Source organism: Cebus imitator, unplaced genomic scaffold, assembly GCF_001604975.1.
Source record: "Cebus imitator isolate Cc_AM_T3 unplaced genomic scaffold, Cebus_imitator-1.0 Scaffold23, whole genome shotgun sequence".
Classification (NCBI taxonomy): Eukaryota; Metazoa; Chordata; class Mammalia; order Primates; family Cebidae; genus Cebus; species Cebus imitator.
Window position 1 is genome coordinate 2390226 of NW_016107338.1, and position 21017 is coordinate 2411242.

At 38.5% G+C, this 21017-nt stretch overlaps 1 protein-coding gene and 1 non-coding gene across 7 annotated transcripts in view; one reads left to right on the forward strand and one right to left on the reverse strand.

Annotated features, from left to right (window-relative positions):
• Positions 1 to 21017, reverse strand: part of ZNF638 (zinc finger protein 638) — a 159171-nt gene that overhangs the window by 34360 nt on the left and 103794 nt on the right. For all 6 annotated transcript variants that reach the window (XM_017521991.2, XM_037736138.1, XM_017521994.2 and 3 more), the window contains exons 9-10: positions 7448 to 7506; positions 7163 to 7215 (exon numbers count right to left, since the gene is read on the reverse strand). In XM_017521991.2, the coding sequence (XP_017377480.2) occupies positions 7163 to 7215; positions 7448 to 7506 (112 nt within the window). The remainder of the gene's footprint in view (positions 1 to 7162; positions 7216 to 7447; positions 7507 to 21017) is intronic.
• LOC119470150 lies at positions 7860 to 7963 on the forward strand. Its single transcript, XR_005199026.1, has one exon. It is a non-coding gene; the product is annotated as a U6 spliceosomal RNA (small nuclear RNA).

A 21017-nucleotide genomic window follows, 5' to 3' on the forward strand; every position in this document is an offset into this window, starting at 1 on the left:
GAGACAGAGTCCTGCTCTGTTGCCCAGGATGGAGTGCAGTGGCATGATCTCAGCTTACTACAACCTCCGCCTTGCTGGTTCAGGCGATTCTCATGCCTCAGGCTCCGAGCAGCTGGGTCTAGAGGAGTGCACCACTACTCCCATCTAATATTTGTATTTTTAGTAGAGACAGGATTTTAGCATGTTGGCCAGGCTGGTCTCAAATTCCTGGCCTCAAGTGATCCACTCACCTTGGCCTCCCAAAGTGCTGGGATTACAAGCATGAGTAAAAAAAGTAGCTAGTTAATGTAATGCATAATGAATCTTTTCCCCACTAATACGAAATATTAACGTAAAATTTTTCTTGGCATACACTGCAGGGGAACACGGGTAAAAAAGATAAGAGTAAAAAAAAAATTTACTGATGTCCCATATGTTTTGGGAAACATCTCTGGACTCTCTTCTGTCCTACTTTTTGTCTACGTAACTATATGAAACTATTCTAAATCTTTTAACTTTGTAATATATTTTAATATTTATTATGGATAGTCTGTTTTCATTGTTTCCTTTAAAGAATTGTCTTGCCTATTCTTTTATGTTAATTTCTTATATAAACTATCAGCCTACGTTAATTAAAAAAAATTTTTTTTGCTATTATTCTTTATGCTTCATATATAAAGAAAAAAAGAGGTTTAGCTGGATGAGGTGGCTCTGGCCAGGAGGACAAGGTGGAAGAATCACTTGAACCTGGGAGGTAGTGGATGCAGTGAACCCCACTGTGGAACTGAACTCCAGCCTGGGGTAGGGGTGGGGTCAGGTGGGGGTGGAGGTGGGGGAGGGGGAGGGGTGCGATGAGGCAGAGGCGGAGGAGGATGAGGAGGAGGAGGAGAAGCAGCAGCAGCAGTAAAGAAGAAGAAAAGAAGAAAAGGCATTTTATAAGGGTGAGGCTTTCTATCCAAGAATGTCATTTTTTTCATTTAAGACTCATTTTATGCCTTTTAATATTTTAGTTATCTTTTTTTAGCGTCTACCATTTTTATTATTGTAAATGGACTATTTAATATTAGATTACCTAAGGAGCTCTTCTTCATAAATAAGGCAATTAAACTTTACATATTAGAGAATTAAATGGGTAATTATAATAAAATAGCATTTTATAATTGATTCTCTTGGGTTTTCCATGATGCTATCATATTTGCAAATAATGGTGTATCCATCCTACTTTCCAATTTCCATGCCTCTGTTAATTACATTGTACTGGTTAATGGTTATTAGTTTTACAAAACATTTATTTTAACTCATAGACGTGTTGATGCATATTCTTAGTTCCCAACCTTAATGGGAACACATCTAATGCATTATTAAGCATACGCTGGCTTTTAACTTATGTGCACTTGTGTATGTATGTGTACATAAATAAGGGTATAAACAAATACACATATTTAAGGAGCTAATTTTTTTGTTTGTTTGTTTTGAGACAGGGTCTCACTCCATTGCACAGGTTGCGATACAGACGCACAATCACAGCTCAATGAAGCCTCAACCTCTTGGGCTCAAGCAATCCTCCCACCTCAGCCTTTCGAGTAGCTGGGACTACAGGCATGTGCCAACATGCCCACATAATTTCTTAATTTCTGATACAGACTGGGTCTCATTATATGGCCCACACTAAGAACTCTTTTTTTAAATGCTAGAAATGGATGTTGAACTTAATATCCTTTTCAGTATTTATGGAAAAGATCATACGTCTTTTCTAATATGGTAGAATTAAATTAACAGATTTCTTCATTTTGAACCATCTTTATATTTCCAATATAATACTCTCTTGTGCATAGACCATTACTCATATAAAGTACTCGCAGACACTATGTTAAAATTTTACACTAAAATTTAACATTAATATTTCTAAATACAATTGTTCTCTAGCTTTAATCCACGACGAAGGCTGTCAGCATTTTAAAAATATTTCTTTTACTTTTGAGATAATTGTAAATTCACATAGAGTTGCATGAAATATGAGGGAGAGACCCCCTATACCCTTCACCCAGTTTCCCTCCAATGATTGACACTTTGTATAACTGTAGTACACTATCAGACAGAAAACTGACACAAACAGATTTTATTCGCACTGAATGCAATGTGTACTTAGCTCTGCAAAATTTTATCACAGGTGTAGATTAGTGTGACTGCCACCAGCCAAGATACAGAACAGTTCCTTCATATCTCTTCTAAAACCCATTTATAGTACTAGCCACCTCCCTCCCACCAACCCTTACAATCACTAATCTGTTCTCTCTGTAATTTCATTTCAATGTGATATACATGATATTGTATAACATAAATCTTTTAAAAATAGCCATTCATCCATTGAAGAACATTTAGTTTGTTTCCAGTTTGGGGCTTTTATAAACAAAGTACCCATAAATATTCGTGGATAGGTCTTTGTATGAGCCTAAATTTTCATTTATCTGTGATAAGTGGGTAAGAGTGTAAGTGATAAGTAACACGGTAAGCACATGTTTAGTTTCTGTTAAGTTAAAATTGCCATACTCTTTTCCAGAATGGCTGCACTATTTCACAATTGCTCTCGCACGCAATGTATGAGTTTCTCTGCATACTCCTCGGCATTTGGTGCTATCATTATTTTTTATTTTATCCATTCTGATAAGTGTGTAATGTCTTTGTCAGTATTTGATGTATTAGCCTATTTCCCCACCCTTTCTCATTCCCTCTTTTATAGGAAGCTATCCCTTCCCCTGAATGCCATATTATAGCTGAAATTGATATTGTTTCCTTAAAGATTTGGTGGAATTCACATGTGGGAGTTCCCAAAGATGAGCACAGTGCTTTTATTGGGGAAATAACTGTCTTAAGCAAACCAAGAGGGGATCTCTGGATGGTGCGAATCACTTTCTTTAAACAGTTTCTGAAATATTTTAAACTTTTGACAATAAACATTTATTACCTTTATAATTAGATTTAAAAGAAAGTCATTTTCAGCTGGGAATTAAAAAGGCAAAAAGAAAAGGGTACATATTATTTCTAAAAAAGAGAAAAGCCATAAAATCTTACAGAAAAATCATTCGATCAAGGAAGTTTCATCAGAGATGAGCCTTACAGGATAAACTGGAATCTGTCCCCCAACTCTCCCCAAAAAAAGTCTTAACTGACTTTTTATCTTGAGTACCTTCTCTGGGACCTATTAAGTTCTTACTAAATGAAGTTATGTGAAGTCAGACATCAATTCCACGCAAATAGGCAGCAAAAATAAACAACCAAGGAATAAAGTAACATGGAAAATAAACTGTTCTGAGTGGCTGAAAAATAATACACAGTTGACTGTCAAGGGGTTCAAAAAATAATCTGTAGTCAAAGGGCCCAGAATAATTTATGAAAAGCCGAAGAATTTGGACTTTTTTCCATGATTGCTAGAAGGAGAATGATCAGATCTGCTTTGAAAAGACCTCTGGGCAACAATGCATATAATAAAGCAGTCAGGAGGCTATCTTCAAAAGTTCAAATGTGAGAGGATGGGTCTGAATGAAAAGGAGTTGCAGGCATGATGGAGCTATGTATAAAGAATCTGAGAGTTGAAGCAGATTCAAGGGAAAACTAATATGGATCCGCCACTGACTGGCTGAAAAGAAGAAGGATGTTATTTAAATCTGAATTATGTCAGACAGAAGAAAAGAGAAGACACGGTTAAGAATTACCCTACAGGATGATTAGTGCTAACTGTTAAATAATATGAGAAAATGAGAAGAGTATACGCAAGGGGATAGAAGAGTTTATGTATGTATGGGAAATGTCCTTAAAGACAAAGAGGAAAAGATATCATCCAGGAGAGGGCCAGGCGCAATGGCTCACACCTATAATTCCAGCACTTCGGGAGGCCGAGGTGGTCAGATCACTTAAGGTCAGGAGTTCGAGACCAGCCTGGCCAACATGTTGGAATCCCATGTCTACTAAAAAAACCCCAAAAATTAGCCAGGCATAGTGTTGCATACCTGCAATTCTAGCTACTCAAGAGGCTGAGGCAGGAGAATCACTTGAACCTGGGAGGCAGGGGTTGCAGTGAGCCAAGATCATGCCACTGTACTCCAGCCTAGGCAACAGAGTGAAACTCCATCTCAAAAACAGAAAAAAGAAGAAACCACCCAAGAGGAAAAGCATGATGTGAGAAGAGGAACAGACTGATTGTTAAGAAAACTAGAAAGGCAGGAGAAAAGAAAAACAGTGATCCAGGAGATCAAGAAATTTTCATTCTTGAGGGAGGTAATTTAGTATATGCACAAAGCTTTGGAATCAAAAAGTTCTGAGCTCAAATTCTAACTCTTCCATGTGGCCCTGAGTGACTCATTTAAGCTTTCGGAATCTACCTCTTCTAGAAAATAAGAACAATATATATTTTTTGAGATGGAGTCTCGCTCTTGTCACCCAGGCTGGAGTGAAGTGGCACAATGTTGGCTCACTGCAACCTCCACCTCCCAGGTTCTCCTGCCTCAACCACCGAGTAGCTGGGATTACAGACGCCCGACACCACACCTGGCTAATTTTTGTATTTTTAGTAGAGACAGGGTTTCACCATGTTGGCCAGGTTGACCTCAAACTCCTGACCTCAGGTGATTCACCCACCTTGGCCTCCCAAAGTGATGGGGTTACAGGCATAAGCCACCAAACCGTGGCCAAACAATATTAACTGTTAACCCAAAGGACGGTTTGAAAGGTTAAACAAAGTAACATAAATATACTACGTGTCAAGCAAAAATATCATACCCTCAAATGTTAGGCTCCTTTTCATTGTTTTCTCTCTTCTGGTACAGATTGTGTTGGTAGGCCTACTTAGGAAGTAATTTTTACACCTTATTTTGTACAAAATTCTAACTCTCAATCAAACTAATCCTGCATTACCTTTTCGCTGGTTCTGCTTTTGCTTTGTGTCACAGAATTTCTCATTTTCTAAAACACATATTATTTAATGTTTATTTTATGTTTAATGTTTGTCACCTCAAGTTAAAAATGTAGTGTCTGGGAACAGGAATGCCTATCTGGTCCACTAACACATCCTAAGCCTCTACAAAGTGCCCTCTATCATGGTCATGAAATAGGTACTCAATAATTACTATTTTTCTTTTTAATTAGTACTGGGTAAGAACTCTAAATGTTTCCATTTATGATCAAATTGCTCTTGCTTCCTCCCTGCGCCTATAATCAAAATTATCCTTAAAACTGCCCTAATTCATCTTTCCTGTCACTCTTTAATCTGAGTGGATCTCAAAAAATTATCATGTACCCTTCTTTCTCATCTGTCACTTTCTCACTCCTATTTACAGGTTTTCTTTCTACTTTTATATTAGAAGGAGGTACTAGCTTTCCAAAATTTACACCTTAAATTTTTGACGCTTCCCAAATATCTCACTTTCAATGCTATTATGATTGGCAAACTAAAGAGTATCTCCGGCTGATACCTGTGACAACTGAAATTTGGTAATGTTGAAATCTAAGGTCCTAACCCCAAATTCAAAGGCACCACTGTGTCTCAGTTTTCCAGTTGTAATCAATAATATCATCACATTCAGTAAAACCTATCAAGACTGAAACTTTGAAATTGTTTAACTGCTTAAAAATTTTTTTGAACTCATTTACTGAAAAATTCCACATAACAAAATGCAAATGTTACCTACCCCCCCACACATCATTTAAATTAACCTCTTTCACATCAGGTCCTAATCATTCCAAAGTAAAGCCCAATTGTGTTTTCTCAATGGGATTTTTAAGTCTCTCCAATTTATCCAATCTATGTAAGAATCCTAAACAATCAGTGAGTGGCTCCATATTCTCTACTGTAATTTCCCAGAGTCTGTACCAACTAACTCTCATACAGAAAAACTGGAGTGCACTTTTGCCTAGCTTAGGAAACAGTGGACAAAATAAAGCTAAACAGGTTTCTTTCCTGAAGGACTTCATAAAATGGAAGTGTTCTGTGAATTACTATTTCAAAAGAAAATAAACGGCTGTACACATATCGCAAACTTTCTTACCCAAAACATCTTTCAGAAATTACTCTTTATCATGACACATTTTGAAAAATGATACTAATGAGGTCAAATTTGAAAACTTCTCAGCATGACCCTTCAAGGCCTTCAACAGAGTAATTCAACTTTGTTACCTTCGTTATGTGTCCCCCACATGAAGCAATTTTCTGCCTCCACATTTTATCTCTTCATATAATATCACCTAATTTAAAATCTTAATAAAAATGTACTGCCTTCCAGAAGCCATCCACAGTATCTCCGCTAACCTTCAATATTTCAGTACTCTACACAACTAAACATTATGCGGCAATGAGATATTCCATACAATCCAACATTCCCATCACTAGTAAAACTTAGTGCCTAAATTCTTACCTTACTCTGGATAGAAAACCAAAACACACTATATTTTTGCCCTCCCCAAATAGAACATACAAAACACAATGTAAGTTGCTAAACAGAGTTTTGTGTCTGCCTTATTTTAGCTTTTCTTTCTTGTCTTTCACTATCAAGCTGTTTATTCTCACTAGTACTAGTCTCAGGAGTGTATGTTTTGGCAGCAACTTCTTCCACCTTTCTAATCCTAAATGGACTAAGAAAAAAGAGAACCAGAATTATTAAAACTGTATGCAAAATTTGTTTAACTAGATTCACAATGATGGCTTCAAGTATTTTCGTGAGTATAAAGAAACAGCTTTTAGCACATGAGTGTGATAACGTCTATTTCTGGTTAGTCTTTTTTGTTTGCTTTTTGGCTCTCAATTAACCTTCAAAATCAAAGGGACCAGATAAGCAATCTTAACATACCTTTCTTATGTTTTGTCTTGTGAGTTTATCGGGAGGGGATGGAGGGAGGTATTGCATAACTAACCTAAACACGTAAAAAACAGCTATTAACTGTGGAACTATGATAGACATTTCACATATATTATCTCATAGTTTTGTTATATTTACTCCAGAAGAGATTCTGTAATTATACCGCACTAAATTTTAACCACCTGCTTAATACAGGGACCAAGATCCCAATTAAAGAACGTAATTGGGATCTCTTTCATTAAAATACAACAGTGCCTTCCAAGCATCATCATCTAAGTTTCTACTAAACTGACAAGACACACTCATTTGAAAGAATATTAAAAGTAGTAACTTACCAGCAGAAGCTGAAGTAACAATTTCAACAGCTTTTGAAGCATCTGTATCTCTTCTATTTAAAAGAAGAAAAAATTTAGCAGCAACTTAGGAATTCTAAGTTCTACAAAACCCTAAAAATGTAATATTTACATCTAAAAACATTTAAAATAATTCAACTGGAGTGATGTTCCACTTAAAGTGTGGTTATGGTGATAAAATATATTTAAAATGCAGTTTTAAATATTAAAATTTCTTAAAGTCAAATATACATTCATTCTCACACATGAAATCATAAAGTCACTTACTTTAAGGTAGATGCAGATACTTTCTTTGACTCTAAAGCCTTTTTCTTCACCTCTTTGTTCTGTGTAGGAAAAATATTTTGAACAAAAGGAATTTAGTAAAAAGCAATTTAGAAAATGTAGAACAAGAAAATTCTAAAATCTTCCTAAAGTATACATGCTTATTACCTTTTTCTATTAATAAAGATATTTTTTTTCCATTTGTGATTACACAGCCTAATTTTACATCTTTTACAACTTATCTGCGTTTACTTACCATTAACTGCAGCAGTCTACCCTTATCCAAGGCATCCAGTGGATGCCTTCAAACAGTGCTAGTACTGAACCCTATATATGCAAAGTTTTTTCCCTATATTTACATGTAAGTTTAACTTCTAAATTAGGAACAGTAAGAGATCAACAATAGAACAGAACAGTGCTCCTTTCAGCAGCACATATACTAAAATTAGAATGATATGGTAATTAGCATGGTCCCTGTACAAGGATGACATGCATATTCGTTAGGCATTCCATATTCTAAATTTAAAAAAAAAGTTTTAACAATATAGTGCAATAAAACTTACATGAATGTGATCTATCAAAATATCTTACTATACTGTAGAACTTAGCCACTTCAGCATACAATTTTTTTCGTTCCTTAATCAAAAACTTTCACCTTTTCACTTAAAGGAAGCATTTTACAGCCTCTCTTTGGCCTATCCATATTGCCAGTATCACCATACTGGCACTTTAGGACCATTATTAAGTAAAATGAGGGTTATTTAAACACAAGCACTGCAATAAAGTGATGGTCAATCTGATATCCAAGACAGCTATTAAGTGACTAACAGGTAGGTGGCATATAAAGTGTGGATATACTCTGGACAAAGTAATGATTCACAGCCCCAGTAAGCTGCAGCTGGACCGCATGAAATTTCATAATGCTACTCAGAATGTGACACAATTTAAAACATGTTCATTGTTTATTTCTGGAATTTTCTATTCAACATTTTCAAACCACAGTTGACCACTGAAATTGCAAAGCCAAGCCTCAGATAAGGGAGAACTACTGTTTACCTTTTAACAACATAGTTTCTTACAGCACTGTGACATTTCAGATACCTAAAGTGCAATTGCTATCACCCTAGTCTAACCTACTGCCATCTTTTGCTTTGATTACTACAATTACCTAATGGTCTTGGTGTTTCAGTCCTTGCCATTCTACCCTCTCTCTAATCACAACATAAAACTAGATTGAATCTGCCATGCCTCAACTCAAAACTCTTCATTAGACTCAAGGAAAAAACCCAATACTTACAATGGCCTCGGAGAGTTTGTAACATGTTCCACCTACCTTCTACTCCCAAACCACAACACACTTCTTCCTATCCTTCTTCACTCCAACCCCAAGCATCCTTTCCACTCCTCAAAGAAGCTATACAGGTATAGCTTTTGCAGGTGTTATTCCTTCTGTCTATCATGCTCTCAATCCAGGACATGGTTTGTTCCCTCATCTTTTTAAAGTGTTGTGCTCAAGTATCACCTTTTCAATGAGATCTTCCCAACTGCCTTACTGAAAGCTGCAGCTAGCTCCTCATTCCCTGTAAGAGTGCTTCTATTCCCATTTCCTGATATTCTTCACCACAGTACTTGTTGAAAACAAACATAATATGCACGTATTTTTGCGTTTTCTCTCTCCCTACCCCTTGAAGTTAAAACTCTGTGAGACCAGGAACTTTTGTTTTCTTCAGTATTCTATTCACAGTGCATAAAGTCATGCTTGAACATTCAGTAAATCATTTGCTGACTTGATCTGAATTTCATCATAACTGTTTTCATGGAATTTTACAATTTCTGTTCTTTTTGGGCATTCTTGTCATTTCCTTTGGCACTTTAGGGGGTTTTATCCCACACGTTCCCTCAATAATTTAGAAGAAATTCATTCTATTTCTATTCCACTAACGGTAATTTTCAATTTTAAAAGAAATTTGAAACTACTAAGTTCCAATGTATAAGCTGAAACATTTAGTCTTTAATCCTTGGCCACATTCCAATTTTTGATTACATATTTTAGATCAAAATTAACTTTCTAGTAATTTTAAGTGACTTTTTTTGAAATTTTATAAAAACATTATTTAGCTTTTAGTCTATGTTTAAGTGGTTTCATTGTTCACTGACAACATCTTATGTAATAACTTCTTCAGGCTGGGCACGTGGCTCAAGTCTATAATCCCAGCACTTTGGGAAGCCGAGGTGGGCAGATCATGAGGTCAGGAGACAGAGACCATCTAACACAGTGAAACCCCATCTCTACTAAAAATACAAAAAAATTAGTGGGGCACGGTGGCACACAACTGTAGTCCCAGCTACTGGAGAGGCTGAGGCAGGACAATCACTTGAACCTGGGAGCTGGAGGTTGCAGTGAGCCAAGATCGCACCACTGCACGCCTGGGCGACAGAGCAAGACTCCATCTCATTTAAAAAAAAAAAAAAAAAATTCTTTCTCCATTTCTTAAGTTCTTCATTTTAATGTTTTGGAATAATATGTATTAGTGAAATATCTTCTAAGCCCATGCATGTCTGAGAATAAATGCTGTCCGAACACTCACCTTAGGATTCTACTTCAAATGAATGTAATTGGTTACAATAAATCACAACCTTTTACCCATCCAACTTTCAAGAATATGTTGTTTTACTATCTAAGGCTAGACCATTTCTTTGTATAAACTGTTTTCCGCCTAGATCACTATAAGGCGCCCCATCATAACTACGGAATTTAAAATCCTCAGTATTTAAGTGATGTCTGTTGAGTCTGATACTCTGGTCGAGCAACGGATCAAAAATTACGCTGACACAGGTTTTTGCCTGAGAGAGCGCAGCTGGGGGGCTTACACAGCTTGGACACTGCTCAAAAGGGAGTGTGACCATGCAGCCCCAACAAGCCAGAGAAGCTCCTCATTTATTTAGTACAGATTTAATAACAAAGGTCTTGAGTAAACACCATTACTGGGTAATTAACATTGCCGGACCCCCCCCCCAATCCCAGTAGAACTGTCCGCGCAGGAAATAGGTAAACAAAGTTATTTAGATAAATTCCTTTGCACTCCCTTGTAACTTGCTCTTTGCCCTAGCCCCAAGATAACACAATTTAGCCACCTTCAGACACAACCCTCTCCTGAGGCTCTTGCAAAACCTTCTGGCCTTCCAAGAAGGTTTGCATCTTTCTCTATAATTTTTCCCACCATCCTGACCAATCTCCTACATCTCCTCCTTTTCTGTTTTTTTTTTTTTGCATCAGGTTTTGTTGATTGAAGAGTACAGATGTGTGCAGCAGTAAGTTTGTCAGGCGCAGCAGTTATAAGTCATGTTCCAGTTTTGCATCCTAGAATTAGTAAATAACATAAGACAAACATGAGTATAATCAGTAACATGCTTTTCCAATCAAAGAGTGACCCCGAGGAGTGGCGGTCAATCCAAGAGAGATGTTCTTGCGTAGTTTGTTGGGGATGTAGATCTGGCGTTTAGGTATTCTAGAATTTCAGTTTTAAGTTGTTTTATGTCTGCTGTAAAACTATCATGTAAGATTCCCCAGAGGTGTTGTTTCATTTCATCCCAACTATGTATTGATTGATTCCAAGGTAGAGAGGTGACACAGATATGCTTATGCTCCCCGTCACAATTGCTGGTGGAATGCCAGTGCCTCTTGTCGTTCCCCTACATATTCCAAGGCAGCCTCAAGAGCTTGCAAACGTGCAAGAATCTTTTGATCTATACCTTGCTGTAAGAGGAAGGAGTTCATTAAACACATTTCTGGCCAAGTTATCTACAAAAGTAGCTGTTTGCACTGATTCACTAATAGATGCTACAGCCACACTAGCAGTTGCTAGGATGACTATGGCTGAGACTATAAAGGCTATAAGAGTAACTATGAATCTTTTGTATCTGACCTGGGACAGGGCACATTCTAAGGTGGCAAGAGCAGAGGAACCTTGCCAATTGTGTATCAAACTGACTGGTAGTAATGCTTCAGATTATCTCCTTAAAACCATGACACCAATAATATTTAAATCAGATATACTGTAATTAGGATGCATGAGGCAAACCAAGCCTGTCCTTGGACTTGGGTAACAAACGCGGAGTTTTGGGGTGTCATGGAAATATCGGTTCCCATAAGGAAAACATATGGATGGGTAGTACAAACTAGGTATTGGACTGTGTGATTATAAATAAAGGTCATAGTATAATTGTTATGGGAATTATATTATGTCCCATGCCAGGTGTTAAGAGGGTGCTAAGATGTTCCAGCCGCCATTAAGTATACTGGGGTGGCATGGACTCTACTTGGGGTCTGGGATATCCCATTGGCCCAAACCATAGGGGAATGGGATGTGGCTATGAAACTGTTATTGATGCCATGATATACGTGGACATCATTATGACTGCCCTGCAAATGACCATGGAGGCTCTAGTCTAAGATGTTATAATTGCCTATCAGTGAAGGATATTAGTGGAGGCTATGGGCTTGTCCCTGGTGACAGACCCCCCAACCAAAGTGGAATCCATTACTTTCCCAGCTTGGTTCTTTAGCACAGGGATGAATGTTGGAGAAAGTGGCATTGTTTGCGCTGCGCAGTTTGAGGCTATCAGCGACCAAGAATGTTAAGGCATTTCCTTTTATAACTTATACACAGTGGGAGAACAGCAGAGTGATATATTGTGTTACCTGGCACCTTAGTCCAATGTGTCATTAACGAGGGATCCCACTGAGGGTAAGTCAATCCCTCCTAGCCAAGCAGTTATACTATTAGAGGCTGGGAAGGGGGTGTGTGCCCAGGTAAAGGGTGAAAGAAAGGTGGATCTAAGAGATGGGCCCAAAAGAGTATAGCAGGTACAGGCTGCAGAAAAAGCAAGAGTATAAAAAGGATAAATACCCTATGTGAGTTGTATTGTACAATAGAGGGCATAGCAAGGAAGAAATTATCTGGAGTGAATGGTTTCTGCATCTGGAGCAGGATTTGCTCAGCCTCGTAAGCTGCCTTCTTCAGCATCCCCCAGGTAAGGTCCAGATCTTGTGTCTTCGAAGGAAGTTGCATCATCTGGGGCTGTAGATCCTGCAGGTTCATTTTCTTCATCTCTGGTACTGGGCTGGGTCCCAACCACGCCATGGTATGGTTTGATGCGTTATGCTGGAATCTAAAGAGGACCTGAGGGGGTATGACCACAAGCATATGCTCTTCCCCATGTTAGCAGATCATTTAGACCACACCATGCATTGCTATTTCCATCCTTCCATAAAACTGTGGGTGTTACATCTTGAGAGGTTTTAGTAAAGTGTTTTTCTGCAGCTGATTGAAATTTATCATCTAAAAATTAAGGGTAAATAAGCCTTGTCCTATTAGTGTTGCAGGGTCCTTACTCATACTCCCCCTTTTTTGTTTTCTGAGCATATTTTTAAGGGTACAATGGGCATGTTTTACTATGGCCTATCCTTGGGGTTATATGGGATGCCTATGGAATGTTGGACGTTCCATGTGTGACAAAATTGTTGAAATTGTGAGCTAGCATAAGGTGGACCATAAGTTTTAATTTTTGTGGGCTGCCCTATATAAGCAAAAGTTAAAAGAAGATGTTTAATAACATTACCGGGTAGACTCTCCAGGCAGCACATGTGTGCTAATTAGATGAGGCCTGGTATCAACAGATACATGTACATGTCTTAGTTTTCAAATTCAGGGACGTGTGTAACAACTGTTTGCCATAACCGATTAGGTTCTAGTCCTCTAGGGTTAAAATCTGTAGAAGGAGGAGACATGCTGTGAGTTGGCAATCTGGGCACTGTAGGATAATCTGGCTAGTCATTGGGTTAAGCTGAAATTGTGTAAGTTTCTCCACTTTTGGTGAAAAAAGTTGATGCCACTGGGTGGCTTGGTCAAGCAGTGATGTCATAACTTGTAAATCTGCTTGATCGTTGCCATAAGCCAGTGGGCCAGGCAGTGACCTGTGGGCTCGAATATGTGAGATAAAAACAGGGTATGTACGTTGATCCAGCAATTGCTGAAGTCCAAGAAAAAAGGCACACAGTGTGGGCTCGAGAGTTGAGGACTGTCTCAAGGTTCTGCAATAAATAGAGTAAGCAGAGTCACTAACAACATTGATGTGCTGAGCAGAAGTTTCTAAGGCCAATATTACAGCTCCAGCCTCAGCTCTCTGAGTGCTAGTAAAGCCAGATTGCGTGAGGAAATTATGCGGCTTCCACCCGACAGCCACTTTTGCATTCTTATCAGAGCCATCAGTAAGTTAAAGTGAGTGTTAGGTATGGGGGAGCGAACTACTTTTGTAGGCATAGTAAGAGGAGTGCAAGATAAAAACCAAAGCAGTTTGTCAACAGGAAGTATATGTTCTAAATGGCCTGCATAACTAGAGTGCTATCTGAAGGCCTAGAGATAAGGGCAATATTGCTTCGAATTGCTTTTTACTCAAAGGAATTCTTATGACATCAGGGTCATAACCTAGCAACTGACTGCATCATCTGCAGCCCATATAGATAACTTTACTAACTAGCTGGATATAGGGAGATAGTGTTTTAGTCCTGGTATGTGAGCAAAAAACCCATTCTAGGAGGTGCAGTCCTGGGGCTATTTGTCCTATTAATCCTGTTGGGGAATGATTAATAGGAAATATCCCAGGTCTATGTGATCTAGTTGCCTTTAAGACATAGCTAGCTCTATTTCCTCAATTTTCCTTTTTGCTGCAGGGGTTAAATACCTGGGAGAATCCAGGGCAGCACTGCCTTTTAAGACCGAAAACAGGTTTTGCAACTTATCAACAGTTATGCCCAAGGTGGGTCAAAGCCAGTTAATATCACTCAGTAATTTTTGATAATCATTTAAGGTATGTAAGTTGCTAGCATTTAATTTAACCCTTTGAGGCCTTACTGATTGAGAAGTTAGTATGTATTTAAGATGCTTCTAAAGAGAGGACATTTGTACTTTTTTAGGTGCTATGATTAAACCTTCTGTGTATTCCTTTGGACAGAGGCACAGAAACTTAAAAGTACTGGCTCCATTGGGGCTGCCAATAAAATATCATTCATAAAATGAATGATCTTGCAATGAGGAAATTATTTTTTACTGGGGAGCAAAGCCTGATTTTATATGATACTGACACATGGTAGGACTGTTTGGCATTCTTTGAGGAAGCACTTTCCAATGAAATTGGCAAGCTGGCCTTGTATTAATAGCTGGTATTGTAAACACAAATTTTTCACTGGCCTGTTTTGTAAGGGGAATAGTATACAAGTAGTCTTAAGTCATTAACAATGATAGGGCAATTCTGAGGAATTGCCACAGAGGAAGGGAGCCCCTGCTGAAGAGGCCCCATTGGCTCCAAATTAGCATTAAAAGCCCGTAAGTCATGCAAAAGTCTCCATTTGGCAGACTTTTTGGGAATGATGAAAATGGGCAAATTCCAAGGGCTATTTGATGGTTCTATATGGCCGGCTTTTAATTGCTCCTCAACTAATTCATGGGCTTGCTGTAATTTCTGCCTAAATAAGATTTTGAGAGAGGCACATCAGGGGTAGGTGAGGAATAATAGTGGCCATTATTAGAAAGAGGTCATAAGAAGTTGTCTTGCTATGGCCTCAACTAATCCTTTCATAAATGAGTTAGCAGCTCCATTCTCTCTAAAGCTTTTTCTTATCTCTTTATAAGCCTCAAAAAAAAATGGATTCATGTGCGGACTGCCTGGACAATCTTGCATTACCAGGCAGGCCAAGAGCTCCCCTTCTAATGCCGCTTGCCTAAGACAGGGTCCTATAGCTGTAGCATATTCCCTGTTCTTCTTTTCCAATTTACTGGGGGAGGGGGCTGAGGGAAAAGGAGGTGGGAAGGTAGGTAATAGTTCTTCCTCCCTTCCCTTTTCAGGGTCTTCTGTGTATAGCAGGGCCAACGCAGCCTTAACTAAGGCCCATAACATTAGAGATGTTACTAGGATCTGTTGCCCTTGTGCATGATGTTGCTTAAGATTTCTCCCCACTTGTTCCCAGAGCTCTAAGTCTAGCGTGCCTTTTGCCGGGAACCATGGGTTATGGAAAACAACAGTTTGCATTAGATCCCTTAATTGAATCTGCGAAACTGAGGCTCACTAGCTTTAAGCAGATGTTTCAATATTTTTATATATCGTTTCTGTTGTGCTAACTGTTGTCCCATGATGAAATCCTAGCCTGAAAAATTCCCTAGAACTTGGAAATCCTGAGTGAGCACCAATGACTTACCGACTGCGCAGTCTCTTCACATTCATTTTTGAGGGTTCCGCCATTATCCATGATCCATTGTAGTGTCCTCACATGGGGGCAGCAACTGTCAAGTCTGACCGGCAGACTCTGGTCGAGCGACGGATGAAAAATTATGCTGATACAGGTTTTTGCCTGAGAGAGCACAGCTGGGGGCTTACGCAGCTTTGGCACCTCCTAAGGAGGAGTGCAGCTATGCAGCCCAGTAAGCCAGAGAGGCTCGGCATTTATTTAGTACAGATTTAATGACACAGGTCTTGAGTAAACACCATTAGTGAGTAATTAACATTGCTGACCCCCCAAGTAGAGAGCAGTTCTGCACACAGATGATCAAAGGTCGGGTCTGAGAGGGGGAGACAGGTAAACAAACTTATTTAGATAAATTCCTTTGCACTCCCTTGTAACTTGCTCTTTGCCCTGGCCCCAGTGTAAGAGGATTTAGCTGCCTTCAGCCACAACCCTCTCATAAGTCTTTTGCAAAACTTCCTGGCCTTCCAAGAAGGTTTGCATCTTTCTCTATAATTTTTCCCACCACCCTAACAAATCTCCTACAATGTCCTCTTTCTGGAATTTCACTTATGTACAGACTACATCTCCTAAATGTATCTATGTCTTTCCTCTGATCATTTTTCAGTCTTAATTTCAACACCAAGTGTAGGATCACATGTCTCTTGCTCACCACTGCATCTTCTGTAGATATTACAATGCCTGACGCAACAGATGTGTAACAGATGCTGAACTAAGAAATGGTTGCAGAATTAAAACGAAAATCTCTCATCCGAATTCTGATTGCATATTTTCGGTTTTAGCTCCTTATTAATTAGATTTTCCATAATGTTCAAATGTTCACTAACTCCCATTATTACTTTTCAAATCCATGCAATCTTCTTAGTTGACTACTTTAGTGTTTTGGTTTTCTTTTTGAGACAATCTCACTCTGTCACCCAGGCTAGAGTACAGATGTGCAATCTCAGCTCACTGTAGCCTCTCCCTCCCAGGTTCAAGCGATTCTCCTGTCTCAGCCTCCCTAGTAGCTGGGATTACGGGAACATGCCGCCACGCCTGGCTAATTTTTTGTATTCTTACTGGAGACGGGGTTTCACCATGTTGGCCAGGATGGTCTCTCTCTCCTGACTTCATGATATGACCGCCTAGGCCTCACAAAGTGCTGGGATTACAAGTGAGCCACGGCACCCAGTCCCTCTAATTTTAATTGTCAAGTGTTCATGAAACTTGCTGAAAACAATGAACCGAAATTTAAAAAAATTTTTATTTTCTTTTTGCGCAGGGTTGAGTTGCAGCAATATTTCAGAGCTGAAAAGGTTTTATTAGAAATATGAGCCTACATTTTTCCGGATCAAGGGCTCCTCACCACCCCCAACCCCTTTGAGACAGGGTCTCACTCCATCACCCACACAACCTCCACCTAACCGGGCTCAAGCGATCCTCCCACCTCAACCTATCCAGAGGATGGGACTACAGGTGTGTGGTACCATGCTTGGCCAATTTTTAAATTTTTTGTAGAGACAAGATCTCACTATATTGCTCGGGCTAGTCTCAAACTCCTGGGCTCAAGCAATTATCCTGCCTTGGCCTCCTGAAGTGCTGGGATTACAGGTCTGAGCCACAACGCTGGGCTCCTGATGCTTTAAAGAATGAGTACGTGGCCCTTTCTCTAGGAAAAAAGAAGGTTTGTTTTCCTCAGATTACTGGTAATCATGGGGCAAAGAGTAGCTCATAAAGACTTAAAAATCACTGCTAAGGATTGATGTCTACAGGAGATTACTATTAAAGACCAGTTACCTTGTTTCTGACAAGTCATACAAATTGATGTTAACGTAGGAATATAGGATATTTTTTACCTTTTCTGTAAAATTTAATGATTCTAAGAAGCAGTAAAATAAAAGAGAATGTTATATTAAACACAGCTAGAGTCAGAGGCAGTCCTAACATTAAATATCAAATGTTGGGAAGGTTAAGTTTTTTCTAGGTTTTGCCATGCCAAAATCAAGATCTGGACCAAGAGAACAGTAGCACAGCTCTTCTTTTTCCTAATTTGTTCTTTCAGCTCATTTTTGGCTTGCTTTGGTAGAAACAGCTGAAGTGGTAACAGGCCAAAAAGACTGTCCCTTCCTGCCTCAGACACTTATTTACAAACAAACAAACAAACAATTGCCCACATACTGCCAATATGAAGAAGGCACAACTCAAGTTCTGTTGGGAGTTCCCTCCACTCAATCCCTAAGCAACTTGCTCTATCACAACAGAAGAGTTAGGAGTTAGACTTCTTGTTCCAGCATCATCCAAACCACATTCAGCTGAAGAAAATTAATGTTTGACAGGGAAATGGCATTTTTTTTCTAGCTTCTAGTGCTAATATTTTCTTTGCCCTATTCATTACTATGACTATCATGAGAGTTAATATACCTGGGCTCTCGGACTTACATTGTTACCTTACCAAGTTCATCAAAAAGTTGGCCAAGAGAATTTTCTAAGCTGTTTGAAACATTCTATTTCCTTAAATGTATCCTTACCTATGTTCCTTATCCTAACTATATATCCTTAACTATATTAACTGTTTCAAATGAAAGAAAACTGGCCAGCTTAACAATCCTGGAAATTTAATGATCAGCCAGCTCTTTATGGACAGTCACTAGCGTAAGCCAATATTCCTTTCTGTTTTCAAGGTTACTAATCTGCCCCAAACCATTACCATTATCACAACACGCTGAGCAAATTGATTAGATGAGTCTTCTAATTGGACTTCAGTGCTCTTCTCCACTTTAGTAATCTGCTAGGCTTTCTTTGCCTTCAGAATCATTTGCCTAATTCATTCTCCAGACCATTTCCAAATGAATCTTCCTAATCCATCCATTTTATTACATCATGCTCCAGTTCAAAAACCTTGAACAACATAAGCCTTTCTACAGGATAAAGTTTTAGTTATTAAATAATGCATTTAATACTTGCTTCTCCTTAACTGCCTCTGCAACTAGATGGCCATGTGTCTGGTAGTTTGCTGGTAAATCAAATGCAAGCAAATGCTGCCGAGTAACTCATTCTTTCCAGAAAAGAAAACCGAAACTCATTTTGCTCTTCATTTTTATTCCTTTCTTTCTGTCTCAGAGATAGAAAAGATGTCAGAAGGCACAGAAACCATCTTACAACTGAGGATGAAAGATACATTCTAAAGATAGTAGTGCTGGAAGACAAGGCAGGGTTCCTGAATATATTACGGAGCTACTGCACCAGCACTGGACCACCTATATGAAGATTTCTGTTATGAGATAAATATACCTCTTATTTAACAATCAATTGGTGAGGTTTTCTGTTAGTTGAAACTGAAACTCTAAATGATAAAATTTAATCATTTAAATTTTAAATTAGGTAATAACTAAGGCCACACGATTTAATTCCTTATCCAAGCCAGGACAATGGGTATAAATGGGTGGCATGTAGCAGGTATAAACCAGGATGACAAGTTACGCTAGTAGTAACTAACTAGAAAACATATGAAATAAAACATAAAGATCCTCTCTAATAGCTATATGTAAAAATAAATAAAAGAATAAATTTAATCCCTACAAAATGTTCAAGAACTTTATGGAAAAAAAAAAACAAAAACAAAAAAAAAACTTGCTAAAGGCCATAAAATGAAATCTAAATAGACCAACCATGTTCTTTCTTTGTTTAAGACAAAGTCTGGCTCTGCTGCCCAGGCTGGAGTGCCATGGTATGATCTTGGCTCACTGCAACCTTTCCACCTCCTGGGCAAGCAATCCTCCTGCCTTAGCCTCCTCCTGAGTAGCCTGGACTACATGCACACACCACTACACCTGGCTAATTTTTGTGTTTTTTTGTAGAGACAGGGTTTCACCCATATCGCCCCAGGCTGGTCTCAAACTCCTGAGCTCAAGCAATCTGCCTGCCTCAGCCTCTCAAAATCCTAGGATAATAGGTATGAGCTACCAGCCAACAAACTATGTTTTTTTGATTGACAAATTCAACATATCATTAAATTCCAGTGCGGTTTTTTTTTTTTTTTTTAAGAGAACTTAAACCGATTCTAAAACTAATGTGCAGGAATAAATACTCAAGATTAAACGAAATTAATTTAAATAAAGAGGAAAAACATTAACGAGAAAGAACAATGAAAAAGAACTCTACAATAAAGATAGGGAAATATTATGAAGTTATAATTGTTATAACTGAAACCACATAGTATTGCCACAACAGAAGAGTATGAAACACATCTATGTATGCAGAATTTATACACATAAAACAAGCATTTCAAACCAACAAGGAAGGATAAACGAGGCACAAATAGTGTTGAGGCTAAGTGGTTCCCATTTTGGAAATAATACTGACTCCAATCATACATTATGCTGCAAATAATAGAATAAGGAATAAAATCTTTCAAGCACCAGCACAGGGCATTTCTTCTTAAAAAGACAAAAGAAAAAAAGCAGGCCAGGAACAGTGACTCAGGCCTGTAATCTCAACTTTGGGAGGCCGAGGCAAGAGGATCACCTGAACCCAGGAGTTTGAGAACACCTTGGGCAACACAGTGAGACCTCTTATCTACGAAAAAAACAAAACAAACAAACAAAAAAACCAAAAAATTAGCTATGCGTGGTAGCTTGACCTGTAGTCCCAAGTACTCTGGAGGCTAAAGCGGGAGGATTAGTTGAGGCTGGGAGGCGGTGGTGGCAATGAGCCAAAATTGTGCTACTGCACTCCAGCCTGGGTGATAGAGTGAGACCCTCAAAAAGAAAAGACGGGCACATGTCCTCGGGACCTCCTGAGGCTATGTCACAGGCAAAAAAAATAAGAAAAAAAGAAAAACACAGAAGCCATAGAATACCAATACATTTGAGTACATAAAAATTTCAAACTTGAAATATGTATACATAACAAAAACAAGAGAAAATACTTCTTACATATACTGCAAAATTAGTGTCTAGGATGCACAATATTCATGCACCTTCAAATGAATATTTGAGGCTCTACACATATAAAGGAACAACCAGTACCAGCCACTCCAAAAACATACCAAATGGTAAAGAACATCAACACAATCAAGAATCTGCATCAACTAACGAACAAAACAGCCAACTAGCATCAAAATGACAGTATCAAATTCACACATAACAATATTATTCCTAAATGTAAATGGACTAAATGCCCCAATCAAAAGACACAGACTGGCAAACCGGATAAAACATCAAGACCCATCAGTGTGCTGTATTCAGGAGACCCATCTCACATGCAAAGACTCACACAGACTCAAAATAAAGGGAT